The 21048-nt window shown below is 45.5% G+C and overlaps 1 protein-coding gene across 3 annotated transcripts in view; it reads left to right on the forward strand.

The window, feature by feature from the left end:
- The window catches only part of LOC115079390 (cadherin-related family member 5-like), a 208628-nt gene that overhangs the window by 185982 nt on the left and 1598 nt on the right, over positions 1–21048 (forward strand). For all 3 annotated transcript variants that reach the window (XM_029582945.1, XM_029582946.1, XM_029582947.1), the window contains exon 8: positions 15691–15839. In XM_029582945.1, coding sequence (XP_029438805.1) covers positions 15691–15839 — 149 coding nt within the window. The remainder of the gene's footprint in view (positions 1–15690; positions 15840–21048) is intronic.

The following is a 21048-nucleotide window of genomic DNA, read 5'->3' on the forward strand; positions in this document are numbered from 1 at the left end:
AGCCGCGACACACCTGCCGGTGCTTGGCGACACACTGGTTGAGAACCGCTGTTCTAGAGGGAAACACTACAGTTAAATGCCTCCCAGGATCATCGGCCGGCAGAAATGCCTTTCAGATAGTTAGAACGATCCAAGAAGAAAGCAAAAACTCTAAAGCTGATATTATCATCCATATGGGAACCAACGACCTTGCTAGTAACAACATCCAAGCGATACAGAGAGATTTCCAGTCTCTAGCGAAACAGATTAGTCACATGGCCACAACCATCGCCTTTTCAGAAGTGTTACCTGTTCATGGAAAAGGGGAAGGAGAGGCTAAGCCATATTGATAACTTCAATGTATGGCTCAAATCCTGGTGTAAGGAACAAAGTTTTGGATTTATTGGGGGCTGGGGCTGTGTATGGAACAACAAAAAGCTGTATGTCAAAGATGGCTTACATCTCTCTGTGGCAGGAAGAAGGATCCTAAGAGATAAATTCACATCCTATGTCATAACGCATTTAAACTAGAAGCCGGGGGTTGCAGAAAGAATTAGAATTCACCCCCCAAATACAAATACAAACACAATGGAAAAGGGTGAAGTGGATAACAAAACTCAACTAAATAAGTCACAAAAGGAGTCCAAGAAAAGCAGTAACCTGAACGAGAAAAGCTGGAAAGCTATGAGCACAATTGCTTGTAGTTTGGGCAATAAAATCCCAGATCTGCAAGCCCTAATGTTGGAGGCGGACTTGGACATTGTTGCTGTCACGGAGACGTGGTTCACGGAATCTCATGATTGGGATACGGCAATACCGGGCTATAACTTATTAAGGAAGGACAGAGAGGACAGGAAAGGGGGAGGAGTGGCTCTTTATGTCAGAAACAATATCCAAGCATCTGAGCTGCAAGGAAGATGGGGCAAAGAGGAAGCACTAAGGGCTGACCTAAAAAAAGATGATGGGGCTTCCGTTTCTATTGGAGTGGTTTACGGGCCTCCAAATCATATGGAAGAGCTTGACAAAGATCTAGTTGAAGACATCCAAAAGATGGGAAAGAAGGGAGAAGTGGTAATTGTTGGAGATTTTAATCTGCCGGATGTAGACTGGAGAATCCCTTCAGCAGAATCTAACAGTAGTAGAGAGATAGTGGATGCCCTGCAAGGGGCTCTGTTCAAACAAATGGTAATGGAGCCCACAAGGGAGGGAGCTATACTCGACCTAGTGCTCACTAATGGGGATAATGTCTCTAATGTCCAGCTGGGTGCCCATTTCAGCACCAGTGATCATTATACAGTATGGGCTAGATTTTAAAAGCCCTGTGCGCGTAAATCCTGCTGGATTTACGCGCGCGATTTCGGAGCGGCCTCGGAGGGAATAGAGACAGGCTGCGCGGCTCGGATATAAGAAGAGGTAAAGGGGGTTTTATACAGAGATGGGGGAAGTTTAAGTGTAAACAGGTGACATTGATTCATTTATCTTTAGTAGTATTGAAAATATATATTGAGCCTTTATGGGAAGTTTGGTGTGAGGTTTGAAGACAGCGGATCGTGACCACTGGTGCAGGTATTTAAGATATTGTTTCTGTGAGAGGATATATTCTGTAGAAGAGGGGAGGAATAAGAAATTTTAAAAATTGATTTATAATTACGATTTTTCTAATTCTGTATATAGAAAAAGAATTTGGATCCCAGTGAAGTAAAGTTTTGGAAGTTTTAAGAAAGACCAGTGGTGTATCTGCAAACACAGTGGGATTTTGCAAGAACAGTGGTGAATTGAGTACCTTTCAAAGATATTGTTTTGGAGGAAGTGTATAAATCAATGCCCTTTATTTGTGGGAGATAGAAAGATGGTGAAAATCTTTGTCTGTTAACAACTATTTTCAAATTCCCCTGATGAAGCCGTGAGGTGAAACAAGGGCCCTGTAGAGATTAATGGAAAGATCAAGGGATTGATTGAAATTAAGGAGGGTTTGATATAAAAGAAATAATTGAGGAATGAATTGTTTGATTTAACGAGATAAGATGTAAAACAGATATTGTTGTGAAATTCAATTTATTAACTAAGTGTGGGTAGATTGCGTGTGATTAACTTTCATGTATTGGGAGAGGTTTTATGAATGTAACAAGGATGTATGAGTGTGTATGAGATGAGTGGGATACATTTTTAATAATTGTGGTAAAAAAATGATTGGGTAAATAGCATATTTTGTACCAATGACAAATAAATATGAATGCTTTTTCATATGTTTCTAAATGACAAAAAAAAAAGTATTTTTTTGAATACTTGATATCAACAAAGTACACTCAATGGAGTGGTATACAAGCACATATCAAGAATTCACAAAAATACTTTTTTTTGTCATTTAGAAACATCAAAAGCATTCATATTTATTTGTCATTGGTACAAAATATGCTATTTACCCAATCATTTTTTTTTACCACAATTATATATATATATACCTTTTGATTTATGGTGTCCCTTTTAGGTAGCAGTTTTAGGGATGCAAAGTTAGTTTTAGTAAATCAAATACATATGCTGATGTAAGAGTAGATAAGAGGAGTCTAACAAATATTGGACAAACCAGCATGGAAAGCAACTTGCAGGGCTATGTGTGGTTCAAAGAGTTATGGCTCTAGGATATCCTTAAAAGGACTTTACCATTGTATGCAAAAATAATAGACACATGTACACCCAAAGTATATATGTGTATAATAATTAACTTTTTAAATTTAAAAGGTGAATTTTAAAAGCCCGGCGCGCACCAAAACCAGAAGATACGCGAACATGTTGAGCTTGCATCCGCGGAGCAGATTTTAAAAGATGCCCACATACACGCGTTTATCCTGCTGCGCGCACAAATGAAAAAGGTGCGGGGCAGGGCATGGGCATTCCTGGATTTCAACTTCAAATTTATGCGCACAAGCATGCACTGGGGGGTCCCCTGCTGCGTAACTTTACCTCTGCTATGGAGGATGTGTAAGTAATAAATAAAGATAAATCAATAGATAGGCGAGGTTTTAAAGGTCGGAGCTAACAGGGGAAATGGGAGGCTATTAAACTAGGGGGGTTTGGAAGTCCTATCCCTTACCTGGGTGAACTGGGAAAACTGGAAATGGTGTCGCCACGCATGTCCACAAAAATCCCCCACTTATGCGGTAGAAGCAGCACAGGCACGTACCCACTTAAAATTGTACACTCAGTCAATCTATTTTATAACATGCATGCATATACGCGCGCATGTTAAAATGGCCGTGTCCCTGGCCAGTATGAGTCCCAGAATCCCTGTGTCCCTGGGAGTAACAGGAAGGAGTCCAGAGTGGGATGGGGAGAGGGATGGTATCTTCTTGGGGCCTGCTGTGTGGGGTTGGAAGGATTGGACAGCCACAGCTGGATCCCCTGGTGGTGGAGTGGGTGGGGGGAGCAGCATCATGTTAGAAATCTACCAGGTACATGGACTAGATAAAGGTGAACCGGTAGATGTAGTATACTTGGATTTTCAGAAGGCATTTGACAAATTTCCTCATGAGAGGCTTCTAGGAAAAGTGAAAAGTCATGGGATAGGTGGTGATGTCCTTTCGTGGATTACAAACTGACAGTGGAGTGCCTCAGGGATCTGTATTGGGACCCTTACTTTTCAATATATTTATAAATGATCTGGAAAGGAATACGACGAGTGATATAATCAAATTTGCAGATGATACAAAATTGTTCAGAGTAGTTAAATCACAAACAGATTGTGATAAATTGCAGGAAGACCTTGTGAGACTGGAAAATTGGGCATCCAAATGGTAGATGAAATTTAATGTGGATAAGTGCAAGGTGATGCATATAGGGAAAAATAACCCATGCTATAGTTACACAATGTTAGGTTCCATATTAGGTGCTACAACCCAAGAAAGAGATCTAGGTGTCATAGTGGATAACACATTGAAATCGTCGGTACAGTGTGTGCGGCAGTCAAAAAAGCAAACAGAATGTTGGGAATTATTAGAAGGGGAATGGTGAATAAAACGGAAAATGTCATAATGCCTCTGTATCACTCCATGGTGAGATTGCACCTTGAATATTGTGTACAATTCTGGTCGCTGCTGTTGCGTGCCCCGTCTGCGCTCGGCCCACACACGGGCCTGCTCAACTCCTCTGCAGGTCCCGGGTTGGCCTCTCCAGCAGCAGCCGCAAGCTCCTCCAGGCCTCGGCGTCCCGCGCAGTCGCCAGGCCTTCCTCAGCGCACCAGGCCTCACGGTGGGGCTCGGCATCCTCTGTGGTGTTGGCCCTGCCTAGTCGCACGTGCATGCGCGCGGCCGCCCTCCCTTATAGGTTCAGTGGCAGGTCCAAACTCCACGGCGCACCCTGATTGAATGCAGTACAAGAGGAAGTGCCTGCCTGCTCTTCCTTGCCTTGGCAATCGGGTCGACACCATGTGTGTACTAGTTTGCCTCCATGTCTCATCGCCTGTTCCAGTCTTGTTCCAGCATCCTTCTGTTCCAGCGTCTGTCTGTTCCTGCATTCCCCCAGGTAGTACCTCTTGGACTGACTCTCTCGTACTGACCTCTATTTGCTCTTGACCACATTGATCGCTGCCCGGATACTGACCTCTGCCTGCTCTTGACCACGTTGATCGCTGCCTGGATACTGACATCTGCCTGCCTCCTTGACCACGTCTGATCTCTGGAACCTGTTCCCTGCTTTGGCTGACTACTCTCGGACTGATCTTTGGAACTTGACCTCTACGACTACTGACCACGCCTCCTGGATTCTGTCCCTGCTCCTAGCCTTGTCATCGCAGACACTGTACTGGCCTTCCTTGATCCCTCAGACCTCCAGTCTAGACATCGACCGCACACCCTTGATCCTGGTGGGCACACCATTGAACTTCCTTTCTGGGAGACCCTGTGAGGCTCACCTAAGTCCAAGCAGCCCGGGTCCGCAAGGGCTCCACCCGGGGGGGACCGCGGGCTTCCAGTGGTGAAGCTCCAGCTAGCCTCTGTCTCCTCCTGTGCTCCGCCTCCTGCTGGCAGGTGCCTTCCTGGGTCCGACCAGGGAGCCACCCTACACTGCTTCCAGAACAAGGGTCCACCTCCAAGCGCAACAGCCGCATCTAAAAAAAAAAAAGATATAGTTGCGATGAGAAGGTACAGAGAAGGGCAACCAAAATGATAAGGGAATGGAACAGCTCCCCTATGAGGAAAGACGAAAGAGGTTAGGACTTTTCAGCTTGGGAAAGAGACGGCTGAGGGGGATATGATAGAGGTCTTTAAAATCATGAAAGGTCTAGAACGGGTTAATGTGAATCAGTTATTTACTCTTTCAGATAATAGAAAGACTAGGGGGCACTCCATGAAGTTAGCATGTGGCACATTTAAAACTAATCGGAGAAGAGTTCTTTTGCACTCAGCGCACAATTAAACTCTGGAATTTGTTGCCAGAAGATGTTGGTTAGTGGCAGTTAGTGTAGTTGTGTTTAAAAAAGGATTGGATAAGTTCTTGGAGAAGTCCATTACCTGCTATTAAGTTCACTTAGAGAATAGCCACTTCCATTAGCAACGGTAACATGGAATAGACTTAGTTTTTGGGTTTTTGCCAGGTTCTTATGGCCTGGATTTCCGCTGTTGGAAACAGGATGCTGGGCTTGATGGACCCTTGGTCTATCCAGTGTGGCATGCGCTTATGTTCTTAGATGGCTTCTGGCCAAACAGCTATGCGAGCGGTTCTTTCAAAATTCTTTAGGAAATATCCAGGTCTTTTCCTATCTTTATTTTAAACAAGACCAGAAGCAATAGGGTTGTCTGGGTTATGGTGGCTTATACCGCTTGGGCTACTGGTTAAACTGTTCATATAAGACTTGAGCCACTTTCTGGAGTTGGTTCTGCCTTTCAGCGAGGGTTTGCACTAATTGCTGCGTGTTAGTTAATAAGCTTTGGTACCACAAAGGCTTATCTTCAGCAGTTTCTTGCCTTATTCAAAAGTAAAAAAAAAAAAAAATCCTAACCTGTCCGGCTCTGACTGATTCTTTTTCCCTGCCTGTCCAAAGGGGCTACTCCCCTTAGCCTGCTGCATTGTATCTTGTGGCTGCAGCTGCAGCCAAGCCCCAGGAAACTTTTAACACAGCTCATTGCTCTGTCTTGCTGTTTTTAGAGCAGAACTCCTTCAACACAGCTCCTTGCTCCATGCAAACAATTAGGGCAGGACAGATTTCCAAGAAAAACTGTGTTTCATTTCCATGTTGCTAGTGTGGGTCCCTATGCATATGTACCAAAGTGTGAGCAGGCTTGCTGGAGGAAAGAGCAGTCTAGACTCTGGCTATTCTTCTATAGAGTGTTATTCCTTTCAAGCAAATTAACAAACGAAAGCTTATTTACCTCAACAGTGCTGGCAACAGAAATATAGTTTCATCCAAGTTCTGGCTTCCACTCTCAGCTGGGGCATGTCTCCTCCCTCTGAGCCCTGTCCTCAGGGAAACACCCTACAGCCAGTATTTCCCTTCTAGAACTAGATTAAATGCTTGGTCCTGGATTGTGTACAAGGGTGTATAGTTAGGAATGCTCATTGTTGAAGGAAGGGGGGTTTTCTTTGGGGGAGGGAGGTCAGGAGGGAAAATAATTGTTGGAAAGATGGTATGGTTATGTTTTCTTATAGAAACATAGAAACATAGAAATGACGGCAGAAGAAGACCAAACGGCCCATCCAGTCTGCCCAGCAAGCTTCACACACTTTTTTCTCTCATACTTATCTGTTTCTCTTAGCTCTTGGTTCTATTTCCCTTCCACCCCCACCATTAATGTAGAAAGCAGTGATGGAGCTGCATCCAAGTGAATATCTAGCTGATAAGTTAGGGGTAGTAGGGGTAGTAACCGCCGCAATAAGCAAGCTACACCCATGCTTATTTGTTTTACCCAGACTATGTTATACAGCCCTTATTGGTTGTTTTTCTTCTCCCCTGCTGTTGAAGCAGGGAGCTATGCTGGATATGCTTGAAGTATCAGTTTATTCTTCTCCCATGCTGTTGAAGCAGAGAGCCATGCCTGGATATGCATCGAAAGTGAAGTATCAGGCACATTTGGTTTGGGGTAGTAACCGCCGTAACAAGCCAGCTACTCCCCCTTTGTGAGTGCAGATCCTTTATTCCACATTTCCTCTTGCTGTTGAAGCTAGAACGATGTTGGAGTCACAGTAAGCATGTGTACGTTTATTGAATAAGGGTATTGTCTCCAGGCATTAGCCATCATTCTGGCGAGTCACCCACTCTTCATTGGCGGCCTCTTGACTTTATGGATCCACAGTGTTTATCCCACGCCCCTTTGAAGTCCTTCACAGTTCTGGTCTTCACCACATCCTCCGAAAGGGCATTCCAGGCATCCACCACCCTTTCCGTGAAGAAATACTTCCTAACATTGGTTCTGAATCTTCCTCCCTGGAGCTTCAAATCGTGACCCCTGGTTCTGCTGATTTTTTTCCTACGGAAAAGGTTTGTCGTTGTCTTTGGATCATTAAAACCTTTCAAGTATCTGAAAGTCTGTATCATATTGCCTCTGCTCCTCCTTTCCTCCAGGGTGTACATATTTAGATTCTTCAATCTCTCCTCGTACGTCATCCGATGAAGATCCTCCACCTTCCTGGTCGCCCTTCTCTGTACCGCTTCCATCTTGTCTTTGTCTTTTTGTAGATACGGTCTCCAGAACTGAACACAGTACTCCAGGTGAGGCCTCACCAAGGACCTGTACAAGGGAATAATCACTTCCCTTTTCTTACTCGATATTCCTCTCTCTATGCAGCCCAGCATTCTTCTGGCTTTTGCTATAGCCTTGTCGCATTGTTTCACAGACTTCATATCATTTGACACTATCACCCCAAGGTCCCTCTCCTGCTCCGTGCACATCAGCCTTTCCCCCCCCATCGAATACAGTTCATTCGGGTTTCCACTCCCCATATGCATGACTTTGCACTTCTTGGCATTGAATCTCAGCTGCCATATCTTCGACCACTCCTCCAGTTTCCTTAGATCCCGTCTCATTCTCTCCACTCCTTCCGGCGTGTCCACTCTGTTGCAGATCTTAGTGTCATCCGCGAAAAGACAAAACCTTGCCTTCTATCCCGTCCGCAATGTCGCTCACAAAGATATTGAACAGGACTGGTCCCAACACCGATCCTTGCGGTACACCACTTAAAAACCGCTCTCTCTTCAGAGAAGGTTCCATTTACCATCACACATTGTCTTCTGTCCGTCAACCAATTTGCAATCCAGGTCACCACCTCGGCACTCACTCCCAAGCTTCTCGTTTTATTCACCAGTCTCCTGTGCGGAACCGTGTCAAAAGCTTTGCTGAAATCCAAGTATATGATATCGAGCGCTCTTCCTCGATCAAATTCCTTGGTTACCCAGTCAAAAAAGTCAATCAGATTTGTCTGACAGGATCTTCCCCTGGTGAATCCATGTTGCCTCTGGTCCATCAATTCTCCGGACTGTAGATAGTTCACTATTCTCTCTTTCAGCAGTGACTCCATTACTTTTCCCACCACCGAAGTGAGGCTGACTGGTCTGTAGTTGCCAGCCTCCTCCCTGTTCCCACTCTTGTGAAGCGGGACCACCACCGCTCTTCTCCAATCACTCGGCACCACTCCCGTTTCTAGGGATCTATTGAACAGGTCACACAGTGGAGCCGCCAGAACATCTCTGAGCTCCCTCAATATCCTTGGATGAATCCCATCAGGCCCCATGGCTTTGTCCACTTTCAGGTTCTTTAGCTCTTCCCACACATTTTCTACTGTAAAAGGATTTTCATCTATTCCACTTCCCACCAGTTTTTTGTTGTGTAGAGATGGTCCTTCTCCAGGGTCTTCTTTAGTGAACACAGAGCTGAAGTATTCGTTTAATATTTCTGCCATTTCTTCGTCTCCCTCCACACATTGATCATTACCACCTTTCAATTTCACTATACCACTTTGGATCTTTCTCTTTTCGCTGATGTATCTGAAAAATGTTTTGTCACCATTTTTTATCTCCTTGGCAATCCTCTCTTCCGCTTGACTTTTTGCCAACTTGATTAATTTCTTTGTCTCCCTCAGTTGATACAAATATTCTTCTTTGTGTTCCTCCCTTTGGGATCTTTTATATGTCTTGAATGCTGTTCTTTTAGCTTTAATTTTGTCCGCCACCTCCTTTGAGAACCAGATAGGTTTCAATTTTCTTTTGCTTTTCTTTACATTTCTAACGTATAGAGCAGTTGCCTTGGCGATTGCTCCTTTTAGATTGGTCCACTGCTGATCCACATCTCTCTCGTTTTCGCATCCTTTAAGTTCTTCCTCCAGGTACTTCCCCATTTCCTCAAAGTCTGTGTTTTTGAACTGTAAAACTCGGGTCTTTGTGGTTCTTTTCCCTATTCTTTTAGTGATATTAAACCATACCGTTTGATGATCACTGCTGCTGAGGTGGGTACCCACCTGGACATCTGAGACATTATCTGCATTAGTGAGCACTAAGTCGAGTATAGCTCCTTCTCTGGTGGGTTCCAACACCATTTGTTTGAACAAAGATACTTGCATGGCATCCACTATCGCTCTGCTATTTTTAGTTTCTGCAGATGGGATTTTCCAGTCTACATCTGGCATATTAAAGTCACCCACGATCACCACTTCTCCCTTCTTACCTATCTTATGGATGTCTTCAACCAGGTCTCTGTCCAGCTCTTCCTTTTGGTTTGGAGGCCTGTAAACCACTCCAATATAAATGGACGCTCCGTCATCTTTTTTTAGGTCGAGCCATAGAGCTTCTTCCTTACCCCAACTTCCTTGTAGCTCAGATGCTTGGATGTTGTTTCTGACATAAAGAGCCACACCTCCCCCTTTTCTATCCTCTCTGTCCTTCCTTAACAAGTTATAGCCTGGTATTGTTGTATCCCAATCATGAGATTCTGTGAACCATGTCTCTGTGATAGCAACAATGTCCAATTCTGCCTCAGCCATTAGGGCCTGCAGATCTGGGATTTTATTTCCCAAACTATGAGCATTTGTGGTCATAGCCTTCCAGGTACTCTCTTTAAGGTTATTGCTTTTCCTGGACTCCTTATAAGATATTAGTTGAGATTTGCTATTCACTTCACTCTCTCTTTTTTTAGTTGTGCCTCTGTTGACAGAGTTATTCATCTGAATTAGATTTTTCTTTTGGTTATGGATCTTGAAATACTGCATGCATTGTGTTTTTTCTCTCATTTCTGGTAACACTTCAATGTTTTTCTGAAGAACTTCTTCAGTTTTTAATATAGAGATGGCTTGTTCTTTTTACATTTGGTACATTGTGTGTCTCCTCATCACAGGTCTAATTCTACCTGAGCCCACTGAATTCCTGGATTTTAAAGAACTTAATGACCTGTTTGAGTGGGGGGGTGTACCTGTTGGCTGCCCATCTGTCAAGAATGGGTGACTGTGGGTCCTACCTGAGACTAATGAATCTCCTTTTCTTGACTCCTGGTTTTTTTGTGGTGTTGGGGAATTATGTTCTGAGTAATGCAATGAGGGTGTATTACTTTTAATTGAAGCTAATTGATCTTTAATCTCAGTCAGCTCCTTTTTCAAGGAAGAGAGTTGTGCACAAATTGGGCAAGCTCTAAGTGTCCAGATGATTTCCCTCAGAATAAAGGCTCCACAGCAGTTACATTGGATAGTCCTCATCATGGGAATTTGTGAATTGTATTTTCTTGACTTTTACCAATGCACTAATTTATCTCGCCGCCAATGGTACTTTAGGCAGTCTTTATTAGAAAACAAGCCCCAGGGGTGGGAGACAAACAGGTAAGCCTGGGACAAGCTGGGTTAAGCAAGGCACTTCTGGACGGCTCCTTGCTTTTGGTCAATTGTTTTAAAAAACAGTCTTTATGCCCCAATTTTTGTTTGAACAACTTATTTATGCCAGCTAATTTCAAAACAGAGAGACTTAAACAGTTTACAAGCTGGAGAGCGATTTGGTATGGGGGGTGGGGGTTTTTTTTTGGTTTTTTTTTTCTTTTTTCAACTTATGCAGCAGACAGCGAAATTAACTTACTATCAAGAACTGAAACACACACTATAATTAAAATTAAAACACACAAGAATTAAGAACAGAAGCTTTCTACACAAATTCTAAGCAACAGCAGAAATACTTAGCTCAATGCAATATACACTGCCTCCACCCCTCTCCTTATTATTATTAATGCAATACAGTGTTTTAAGAAGGTGTACTAAGTATGTGTACAGTTGGAATGGTGTCCAAGGCTGAGAAGCTGTCATCTGGCTTTATGATGTTAAAAAATTAAGCTTGAATATAAAAAATGTACAATATTTAGACTATGGATGACACAGTAATATATGTGTTTTGGAACATTTCAGCTGCTATAAAGCCTCACTGTACCCTGATTAGGACACCTTCCTACCAGCGGAGGCCTTCAGTGAGCCCCACTTTGAACTGTGCTCACCATCTTGTCCTTGGTCTCATGACTTAGCCAGTCCTGCAGCCTTGCCTCCACCAGGGGACCTCAATGAGCATACTCTCCAGGCTGGACAAGCTCCTTCTTCCTGCCTGCACCACATCCATCCTCCAGATCTACATAACCCTGTCTGTCCCTTGCTTCGATGATTCTGCATGGAGTCACCTTGGCTCCTTGCCCTAGTCATTGTTTTCTTACTTCCTCCTCAGGCCTATCCTTGTTTCAACTTGTGGCCTCCGGGCCTTCTGACCTCAGCCTTACCTTGCCTTGCCTGGTAGCCTCCAGGCCTTCTGACTTCAGCCTTGTCTTGTCTTGCCTTGTGGCCCCTGGGCCTTCTAACCCTTGCCTTGCCTTATGCCCTTTGGGCCTTCTTACTTCTTGCCCTGTCTTTATAGGCCTTGCCTTGCTTTGTGGCTTATCTAGGTCTCTCTTTGTATTGCCCCTCGGAGCCTTCCTGTATTGCTGCCTTCGGGCCTGTATGTTCCATGTTCTGTCTTGTCCTTGTCTTGTCCTGTCATGTCCTCTCTTACAGGATCATTCATCAAAATGCGTTAGAGCCCTAACACTCGCGTTAACACCATAACGCAGGCGTTATGTATTGCATCGCATGCTGACCATGCAAATTTCTGAAATTTGTTCAAGTGGGCGGGTTTTGGGAGGAGTAAATGAAAATGAGAAGTGCTAATGCTGCGTGCGATAGCACAATGCATGTGTTATGCATGCTATTATGGGATATAACACTGGAAATAACTACACCTTTTTTCCTAGTGTTATGCCTGCAATATGTGCCTGAAATGGGAGTTTTTGCAAATCCCATTTCGGGCAGGGAGAAGGAGAGGGGTGGAGTGGAGTAGAGAGAGAGAGAGTGTGAGCCTCTGGGGTGGCTCACATATTAGTCATCTATTTATACCACTATAGAAGGGTCATCTAGTAACTCAAGGTGAGGTTTTGGTGGTGGTCTATGTTTTGGGGGGCAGTTTTACATGCACAGTCAAACATTGAATATTTGAAGTGATTTGCAATGATAAAAGGAATACAAAGATGAGATTTCTACAATGTACTCCCACCCTAGCTTGATAGCACCCAGGTAGAGAATTCCAGAACTTAACTATGCGCTGAGTGAAAAAGAATTGTCTTCAATTTGTTTTAAATGAGCTTCTTGCTAACTTCATGGAGTGCCCCCTGGTCCTTCTATTATCTGAGAGAGTAAATAACGGATTTACATTAACTTGTTTAAGTTCTAATCATATCCCCCCTCAGACATCTCTTCTCCAAACTGAACAGTCCTAACCTCTTTAACCTTTCCTCATAGGATAGTCATTCCATGCCCCTTATCATTTTGGTCGCCCTTCTCTGCACTTTCTCCAGTGCAACTATATCCTTTTTGAGATGCAATGACCAGACTTGCACACAGTACTCAAGGTGCAGTCTCACCATGGAGCGATACAGAGGCATTATGACATCCTCCGTTTTATTTGCTATTCCCGTCCTAATAATTCCTAACATTCTGTTTGCTTTTGTGATCACCACAGCACACAGGGCCGACGATTTCAATGTATTATCCACTATGATGTCTCGATCTCTTTCCTGGGTGGTAACGCCAAAGATAAAACCTAACATTGTGTAACTACAGCAAGGATTATTTTTCCCTATATGCATCACTTTCCACGTCCCAGTTTGCCCAGTTACCCAATCGGCCTTCTTAACCCCCCTGTTAGTTTTCTTACCTTTTATCCTGTTAGGCCAGACCCCCAAAACCTCACTAAGCAGCCTATATTTTTTTATTTTATTACTTCCACGCCATCCATAGCAGAAGTAAAGTTACGCGGCAGAGGACCCCGATGCGCGCTCGTGTGCGTAAATATGTCCTTGCGTAATTCATGCCTCACTCTCGGCCCGCCCATGCCCCACCCAGACCACTCCCACACCCCACCTCTTTTCCTCCAAAATGTTTCATGTGCGTAACAGGAGATATGCACGTTGTTGCGAGCCTTTTAAAATCTGTGCGATGAGCATGCATCCGAGACATGCGCGTATCTCCCGGTTTTGGCGCGTGCAAGGCTTTTAACAATGAGCAGTATGTACTCCCCCCCCCCCCCAGCCCTCATCTATTTCCCTATGCTTCTTATCCCCTCATGAGCCACAGTCCTTTCCCTGTTTCCCACTCCCTCCCTGGTCTCCAGCCCTTTTCCTTTATCTTGTACCCATTACCCCCTTTATATTGTCTCCTAAACTCATTTTCACGCTCTCTTACCCTCTCTCATCCTTTTCCACTGTCTCTCACCACCTCTCCATTCTCCCCTGTCCCTGTTCACTGCCTCACTAGCCCCCTCTCAGTACCACCTCATGACTCCCTAGCCCCTCTTTTCTTACATTTTTCTCTCAGTCCATCACACCCCCACTTATCAGTAAGTCCCTACTCACTTCCCATTCTCCCACCCAAACCCTTACTCTTCCCCATTATTCCCAAATCCCCTCTCTCCTTCAATCCACAAGTTCCTACTCTCTCCCCTCATTCCCAAGATCTCATTCTCCCCCCCCCCCCCCCAAACAAAAAAAAATTCCCCACTGCCACCTAGGTCCTTTAAAAACAGCTTTGGCTCTCCCCATCCCTTTAAAAACAGAGTCGGTCAGGCAGTGCATAGACTAGGGGGAAGTACAGAAAGAGGTCCTTCCACTTCCAGCACAAACAACAGTGATTCCTTCTTTGTCTGGAAAACCAGCATCAAGGCTGCAGAAGTGTAAAGTAGCTCTTTTATGCAGTTTTGCACCTCCTCCCACTGCGAGTAAACCAGTGAGCTATGAGAAGGGGAGCAAAGCTACGCTGCTTCACACTACTGCAGCCTTGACACCTGTTTTAAAAGCAGTAAGGTAGGCAGATTACCCAGCTGGCAGGAGTCCCTTTCTGTGCCCTCCTCTAGGCACTGACTGATTAATGCTATTTTTAAAGGCACCACAATGTTGCTGGTAGCCATGGAGCCCCCTCCCCCTCTCTACATGGGCCCTGGTGCCACTACCCTCAGTGCCCCCCATTACTTTCACAGCTGCTCCTTATTCCCATCCCCAGCTCGTAGTGCCGGCACTGTTTCAAGGCTCTGGCTGCTGCTTCTGCTGGGTCCTGCGCAGGGTGAAATGCAACATGCGTGACTGCCGAAAGAATGCTACATGGTTGTGCACAGGCGCATCATTGAGAGAACGGTGTTTCTTTGGTGTGATATACTTTTGAGTAGCTGGCTTTATAGCTCTAGTGAAAACATGGTAAGGCCAAGTTATGTTTCTAGATTTTTTATGCATTATTGTATTGTATTGATGTATTTGATTGTATTTACTTTATTATGATGGATTTATTACTTATTGTATTATTTATTCATTATTGATTTTAAATTGTATTATTTGTTAGTAACCACTTGGGGGTATTTTTTTGTTCAAGAAGGGTGGTCTGTAAGTGTAAATTAACATAACAACACAACAAAAGGTGCTCTGAAACCTCTGGCTGCCTTTCTAATTCATGCCTTTCGCTGCCATACTTTTCCTCAGCCTGTAATTATTTATTATTTATTTATTTATTTTGGTTTTTATATACCGGTCTTCTTACATTGTATGCAAATCAAATTGGTTTACAATGAACACAATAAACTTGCTTGGTAGCATTACATATAATGAGGAAACCTTTTAAATAACAATTTAAATATAAGTCAAACGTATAAGAACAATAAAGTAACATGTTATTAGAAGATAATCTTAATTATACATATTCCTTGACAGAGGTTAATGAAGAAACCTTAACATGATTAATTTACATGTGGATGAATCGAACCAATAAAGAGCTTGAGTGCAGGGATGACAAGCATAGGGAGGGGATAGTGGAGGAGGGAAAGAGGGGGATAAGAAAGGGGATAAGAAGGGGGTCAGTAAAGAAGGGGGGTCAGTAAAGATGAAGGGTTTATTAGGGAGGGAAAAGATTATAGAAAGGTAGAGGAACACTTCTCCTGTATGAGCAAGATACAGTTTTCATGTTAGTTATGGGGGATAATTACTAGCAAGGGAATTTTTCATTATATATACCATCCCACCCTCCAGATTGTCTGAAACTTTGTTCTCACATGACCATGCTCTCAGTTTTTCTCCTAATATTTGCTCCAGATCTGGAAACAACTTGGCTTTTGCCCACCATAGAGTAATAGTACCACATTTCTTACAAAGAGTAGGTTCCAGAATTTTCTATGACAGTCCTGTGTGTGTGTCCCTGCAGAGAAACAGTTCTCATCTTGGGACATGGCAAATGTGGGAGCACCTCTGGCAGCTGGGCTCTTCATCTGTCTCGTCATTGTAGTATTCCTCCTCTACAAGCTGTATGGAAACCCCAAGGAAAAGAAAAGTGCAAGTGATGGGACAGACAGTGTAAGAGAACATCTTCTGTAACAATATTAAAGGCATGTATAGTCAGGAAATGACAGAATGCACAATCTAGTGAGAATTCACTTTTTGTCTTACTATTGAGATCTGCTGGCCTGCTCACACCATCTATGTATATTATTATGTAACCCCGCCCCCTTCATGAGGTGCACTGAATAAATGGGGGTCTACTACTGTCCCAGATCTCTCTTTTGCTCAGACATATCTGTGAATGCTGGGGTTCATCTGGTGGGGGGAAGTTGAAACTCCTGGGCCCCTGGTGTCGTAGTGAGTCTCTGGCCTTTAACTCTCTCATACTAATCAGTATACTTACAAGGCTGCTCTTCTCAAAGGACAAAGGCCCAAGTAAAAAAGCACAGAGCCCACTTGTGGGGTTCCAACTGAAGAAATGTTTACTTTAACTTAAAAGAATGATCCAAGATGAAATAGCAAAAATCATAAATAGCAAAATGAAAATCATAACTTCAAAAACTGTGGTTTCTTTGTCCATGGTGCAACCTTTGCTCCTTCTCCTATTTCTAACTGATCCAGTGTCCTCATCCTCAACCAGCATCCAAGCAAGGGAAAAATGGAAAAATCCCCTTGTTCAAAAGTAGATATCTCCAAAACTTCTTCACAAAATGTGTCCCCACAGAGCCTCACCCTTTGCTATTAACTGGGCAGAAAGGTGAAAACCAGAAACCCAGCCCTTTCAAGAACAGGGATCACATGGCTCCAATGGCAAAACATTCTTCAGGACCCCAAATCTTCCAGAAGTCAAAACTCCTTTCAAAAATTTACACCTCTAAAAATCCCTCCAGATCCAACCACCAGGGAGCAGAGAGACCTCCTGCTCAGTCCTCTGAAACAGAAGAAAGAGCCTTTGCCTATGCTGAAGGGGCAATTTATACCCCTGAGACCCATCCCAAAAAGGGGGCAGCAAAACACAGGGGGAGGATCCCAAAAATGCAAAACCCCAATAGCTGGAAAACTGGGATTTATTAGTAGCAGAGGCAAAGCTGGGCTACAGTTATGATACCTGAATGCAAATGGAGATTTTATATGTTATGTGTGACCTTGTAAAGATTTCCTCAGTAAGCTTATGAGGTTCCATCCTCTCACTTCTCCTTCAGACTCCTCTCTCACTTCCTTTATGCACAGCCTCTATCCCTTTCTCGCCTCCTGTTCATTTGCCTAACCCTCTTCTTCCTGTCTGTTGCGTGTGCTGGCCGCGGCAGGCCCGCAGCCAGGCCCTCTGCTGCCCAATCCAGCGTCTGACTCCACTTCCCTCGCGGCTGTAGACCGCCAGTTCCGTCCCCGGTGCTCCTGGTTCTACGACAGACTCCTGTGCTCCATGGCAGGCCTCTCCGCATGGCCCATGGACAGACACCGCCGTCCAGTGCCATGCCCCTCCTTAGGCGCACGCACGTGCATCTCTGTTTCCTTTAAAGGGCCCGTGGCGGGAACTTGGCCACGGCCCCGGATGATGACGTCGCTGAAGCTCTGGTATATAAAGCCGGGCTCAGCTCCTGTTAGTCGCCTTTGCAACAGGACTCCAAGCTGGATGTGTACTTTGTTGCTTCCTGATGATTCCTTCGTGTTCCTGGTTCCTGATCCCTTCGAGTTCCTGTTCCTGGTTTGTCTTCTTCATTCCTGTGTTCATACTACCTAGCTTCCCCACGGACTGATCTCCTGGACCCGACCACTCCTTGTCTGACTACGCTACCGATCTTCTCCTGGACCCAACCACTGCTTTGTCTGACTGTGCTACTGATCTTCTCTTGGACCCGACCACTGCTTTGTCTGACTACGCTACTGATCTTCTCCTGGACCCGACCACTGCTTTGTCTGACTGTGCTACCGATCTTCTCTTGGACCCGACCACTGCTTTGTCTGACTACGCTACCGATCTTCTCCTGGACCCGACCACTGCTTTGTCTGACTTCACTACCGATCTTCTCCTGGTCCCGACCACTGCTTCACCTGACCACGCTACTGATCATCTCCTAGTGCAGACCACTGCTTCGCCTGATCAAGCTACTGATCAACTCCTAGTCTCGGGAACTCCGCCTCATCCAGTGCAGACTCTTCAGTTACACCATTGCTGCCTCTGGGCTGACCTCTCCATCCACCCATCGACGACTACACATCAATGCCCACCTAACTCCAGCCGGCCCTGGTACCCAAAGGCTCAACCCGCGGGGAACGAGGGGAAGCTCCAGCCCGCCTCCGTCAGTTAGCCCACTCCGCCTGCCGACAGTGGGGACCCGTAGGATCCTTCCTATGGGTAGCGTCAACCCCACCTCGGCCCAAGGGTCCACCTCCTGCACAACACTGCCCTGCTTCCTCCTGTTCTCCCCCTACTTTTTGCCTCTCTGTCCTGTCCCAGTCTGCTCTCGTGTTCCCTTTGTTAGCTAGTGTAACCCCCCCCCCCCCCCCCCTTTCCCCAGGGGCTACCTTCCCAGTCCTGGAAAGCTACTCTGTACACTCAGCCGGGATGGGGGAATTAACTTTGTGGTCCGTGGATTGAGGGCAGGTTCACCTGCAAGACCAAACTGGGCCAAGGATACCTTGAAAAATACAATGCCCACACCAAAGATCTGCTCCAAAAGACGAATAGTTAAAAAAATCACCAGTTCAGCATTATAAACAAAATGTCACAGTTCTCAGTCCAGTACAGCAGTTCAAATCTTAAAATCATGGTCCATACTTTCCCAAAGAAAACGGTTCTTTGCGTGCTTGCTTCCGTGGGACTGGCCCAAAAGCAGCTCCCTCACCTTCCCGGTCACCCTGGTCCGATGCTGCCGTAGGCCTCTCCCTTCTCCGTGGCTGAGGAGCCACCACTGATGCCGCTGGTCCCCTGTTGTTGCGGCCTATGCCACCCTGGACCGCCGCTGCCGCTCCCTTGCGGCCCAACGCCACTGTATGCGGCAGAAAGGGCCGGCGCTGTTTCTTCGCAGCAGGAGCCGCTGCCGCGTCCATCCCTGTGTGGCAGGGGAAGCCGCTGTCATCTCAATGTTTCCACGGCAGCAGTGCTGCCGCTGATGTCTTCTTTGTGGCAGGGGGGCTGCCGACGCCAGCTTCCTGCTTTCACTCCCTGGGCCCTGCATAGGTGCATGCACATGCCTCAGCACTTTATTTAAAGGCCAGCGGCAGGAAAAGCCCCACGGCCCCAATGGATGATGTCATCATTCCTGGTCATGTCTAGCCCTATAAAAGGGCTCTCCTCCACTTCCTCGAGGCCTTCACATCGGATCTTCACAGTTGCCTGTGGTCTCTCTCTGGTCAAGGACCTCCGTGGTCTCCTCATGTTTAGATGGCTCTTCGTTGGATGTTTCTGATGTTCCTGGTCCTGTTCCTCGTCGGAGCTCCTTCGTTGGCTGTTCTGAGTTCCTGATGTTCCAGTTGTGGTCCCGATGTTCCCATCGCCAGCGCTCTGAACTGCTTCTAGGTTTCCTGTTTGTCCACCTTTCCTGACATGCCACCATTGTGGTCCGTGACCAGCCCATGGAGGGTTGTGTTGGGCGCTTTGTAGCACAAGTCCTGTCTTCACGTCTGCAGCTCAAGTCTCTGGAAGGCCCTTGCTTTTAATGCTGAGGTCTGTTCCTGAATCCGAGTACTGAATCCTTGAATCCTGAGTCTTGAATCCTTGACTTCTGTTCCCGGTCTTCAGAGTTCCTTATTCCTGCTTTCGTCCATGCCCTAGACTCAAACCAGAGCCTGCCCCACTTCAGCGTGGTCTGTGACCTGCCAAGGGCGGCTGTGTAGGGTGCGCCTCGGTGTAGGCCTCTCCTGAATCTTCATCATGTCTCCAGTTCCAAGTCTTCTTCTTCTTGCCTGAAGTCTGCTTCGCTTCCAGCGTGGTCCATGACCAGCCATGGGTGTTTGTATAAGGCATGCTGCGGTGCAGTACTCACCCTGTATTAGTGCCTGAATCCTGAATCCTTGTCTGAGTCTTCCAAGTTCCTCGAATCCTCGTCCAAGTCTTCTAAGTTCCAAGTGGCGGGTCCGGAAGGGCTACCAAGTGGCTGGAGGGCTACCCTTGAGACCAGCAATGCGTTGCTGGATCTCACCTCTGCGTTTAGGTCCAGTGGAGGTCTGAGCCTGCCTTGTTCCAGTTCCTTAGATGTTTCACATCTCGATCTTGGTCCAGCCTTGTTCCACCTCACATGGTGTGTGCCTTGGGGCTCCTCCCTGAGCCGCACTGTGGCCCAAGAGCTCACATCCCCCTAGAGCAAGCGACTGCACCCCCGCGATCGCAACAGGTTCTAAAACAAATTTTCTCTTCTTCAAACCCCCTCGCCCCTCCCCTCCACCCCCAGATGATCTGCAGTTCCAGGAAAAACATAGTCTATCTTCAAAATCTCAAGTTCTCACAGACAGGTCAGGACTGACTCCAGGACAACGCATCCCCTTAGGCAGATGCAGCTTCCCCAGCCCTACACTGTCAGCCACAGAACTCTTTTTCTGCTCCCTTAGGCCTCTGCCACAGTTTCCTTTTTACTCCCAGTAAGTTCTTAGAGTTCTCACCACTTCAGACTCCCATGAGGGTTTGTGAAAGCACCCCAGCTTCCTGAGCACCAATAGCACACGTGGTACCTTCTACATCGCTCTCCTCTCTCATTCTCCTCCCATTCTTCATCCCCAAAATCCTCATGGAAATTATATTTATTACTACTCCTTAATGCCCACTCTTACTGGGCTAGATCACTCTGTCACTCAGCTTAATGACCCTTACACCTCTTGTTCTTGTAATACATTTCCTTTTCCAACAAGTTCCTATTATAAAGAATAGAACACACAGTAGAATATCTCTGCACATCCAGTGATGTTTCCCTGCTAGGAAAATCTTATTGGAAAAACATAGGACCCAATTTTTTCTATTACTAACATGCCATCTAGTGGCCAAGCAGGGGCCACAATAGTGTTATTAGTTTATAATCCCATGTGTCTAAAAGTAGATCCACCACAGGGAATGGCCTCAGCTTTCTTTAGAAATATAATTTGCACATGTGATAGAATAATGCCTGTTAAGATGCAGTTGTTAATTTGTGAAATAAAGACTAAGATGTGATTTGGCAGTAACAAGATAATCATGTTTGTTTATGACATATATTTATTTTGTAGCAATATTTTAAATATTCTTTATAGAAGCCCCTCCACAAATGCTGGGATGACTTCAGTTTCCTCACGGCCCAAGAACTGGCGGTGATGT

This window comes from Rhinatrema bivittatum, chromosome 17 (assembly GCF_901001135.1).
Source record: "Rhinatrema bivittatum chromosome 17, aRhiBiv1.1, whole genome shotgun sequence".
NCBI lineage: Eukaryota > Metazoa > Chordata > Amphibia > Gymnophiona > Rhinatrematidae > Rhinatrema > Rhinatrema bivittatum.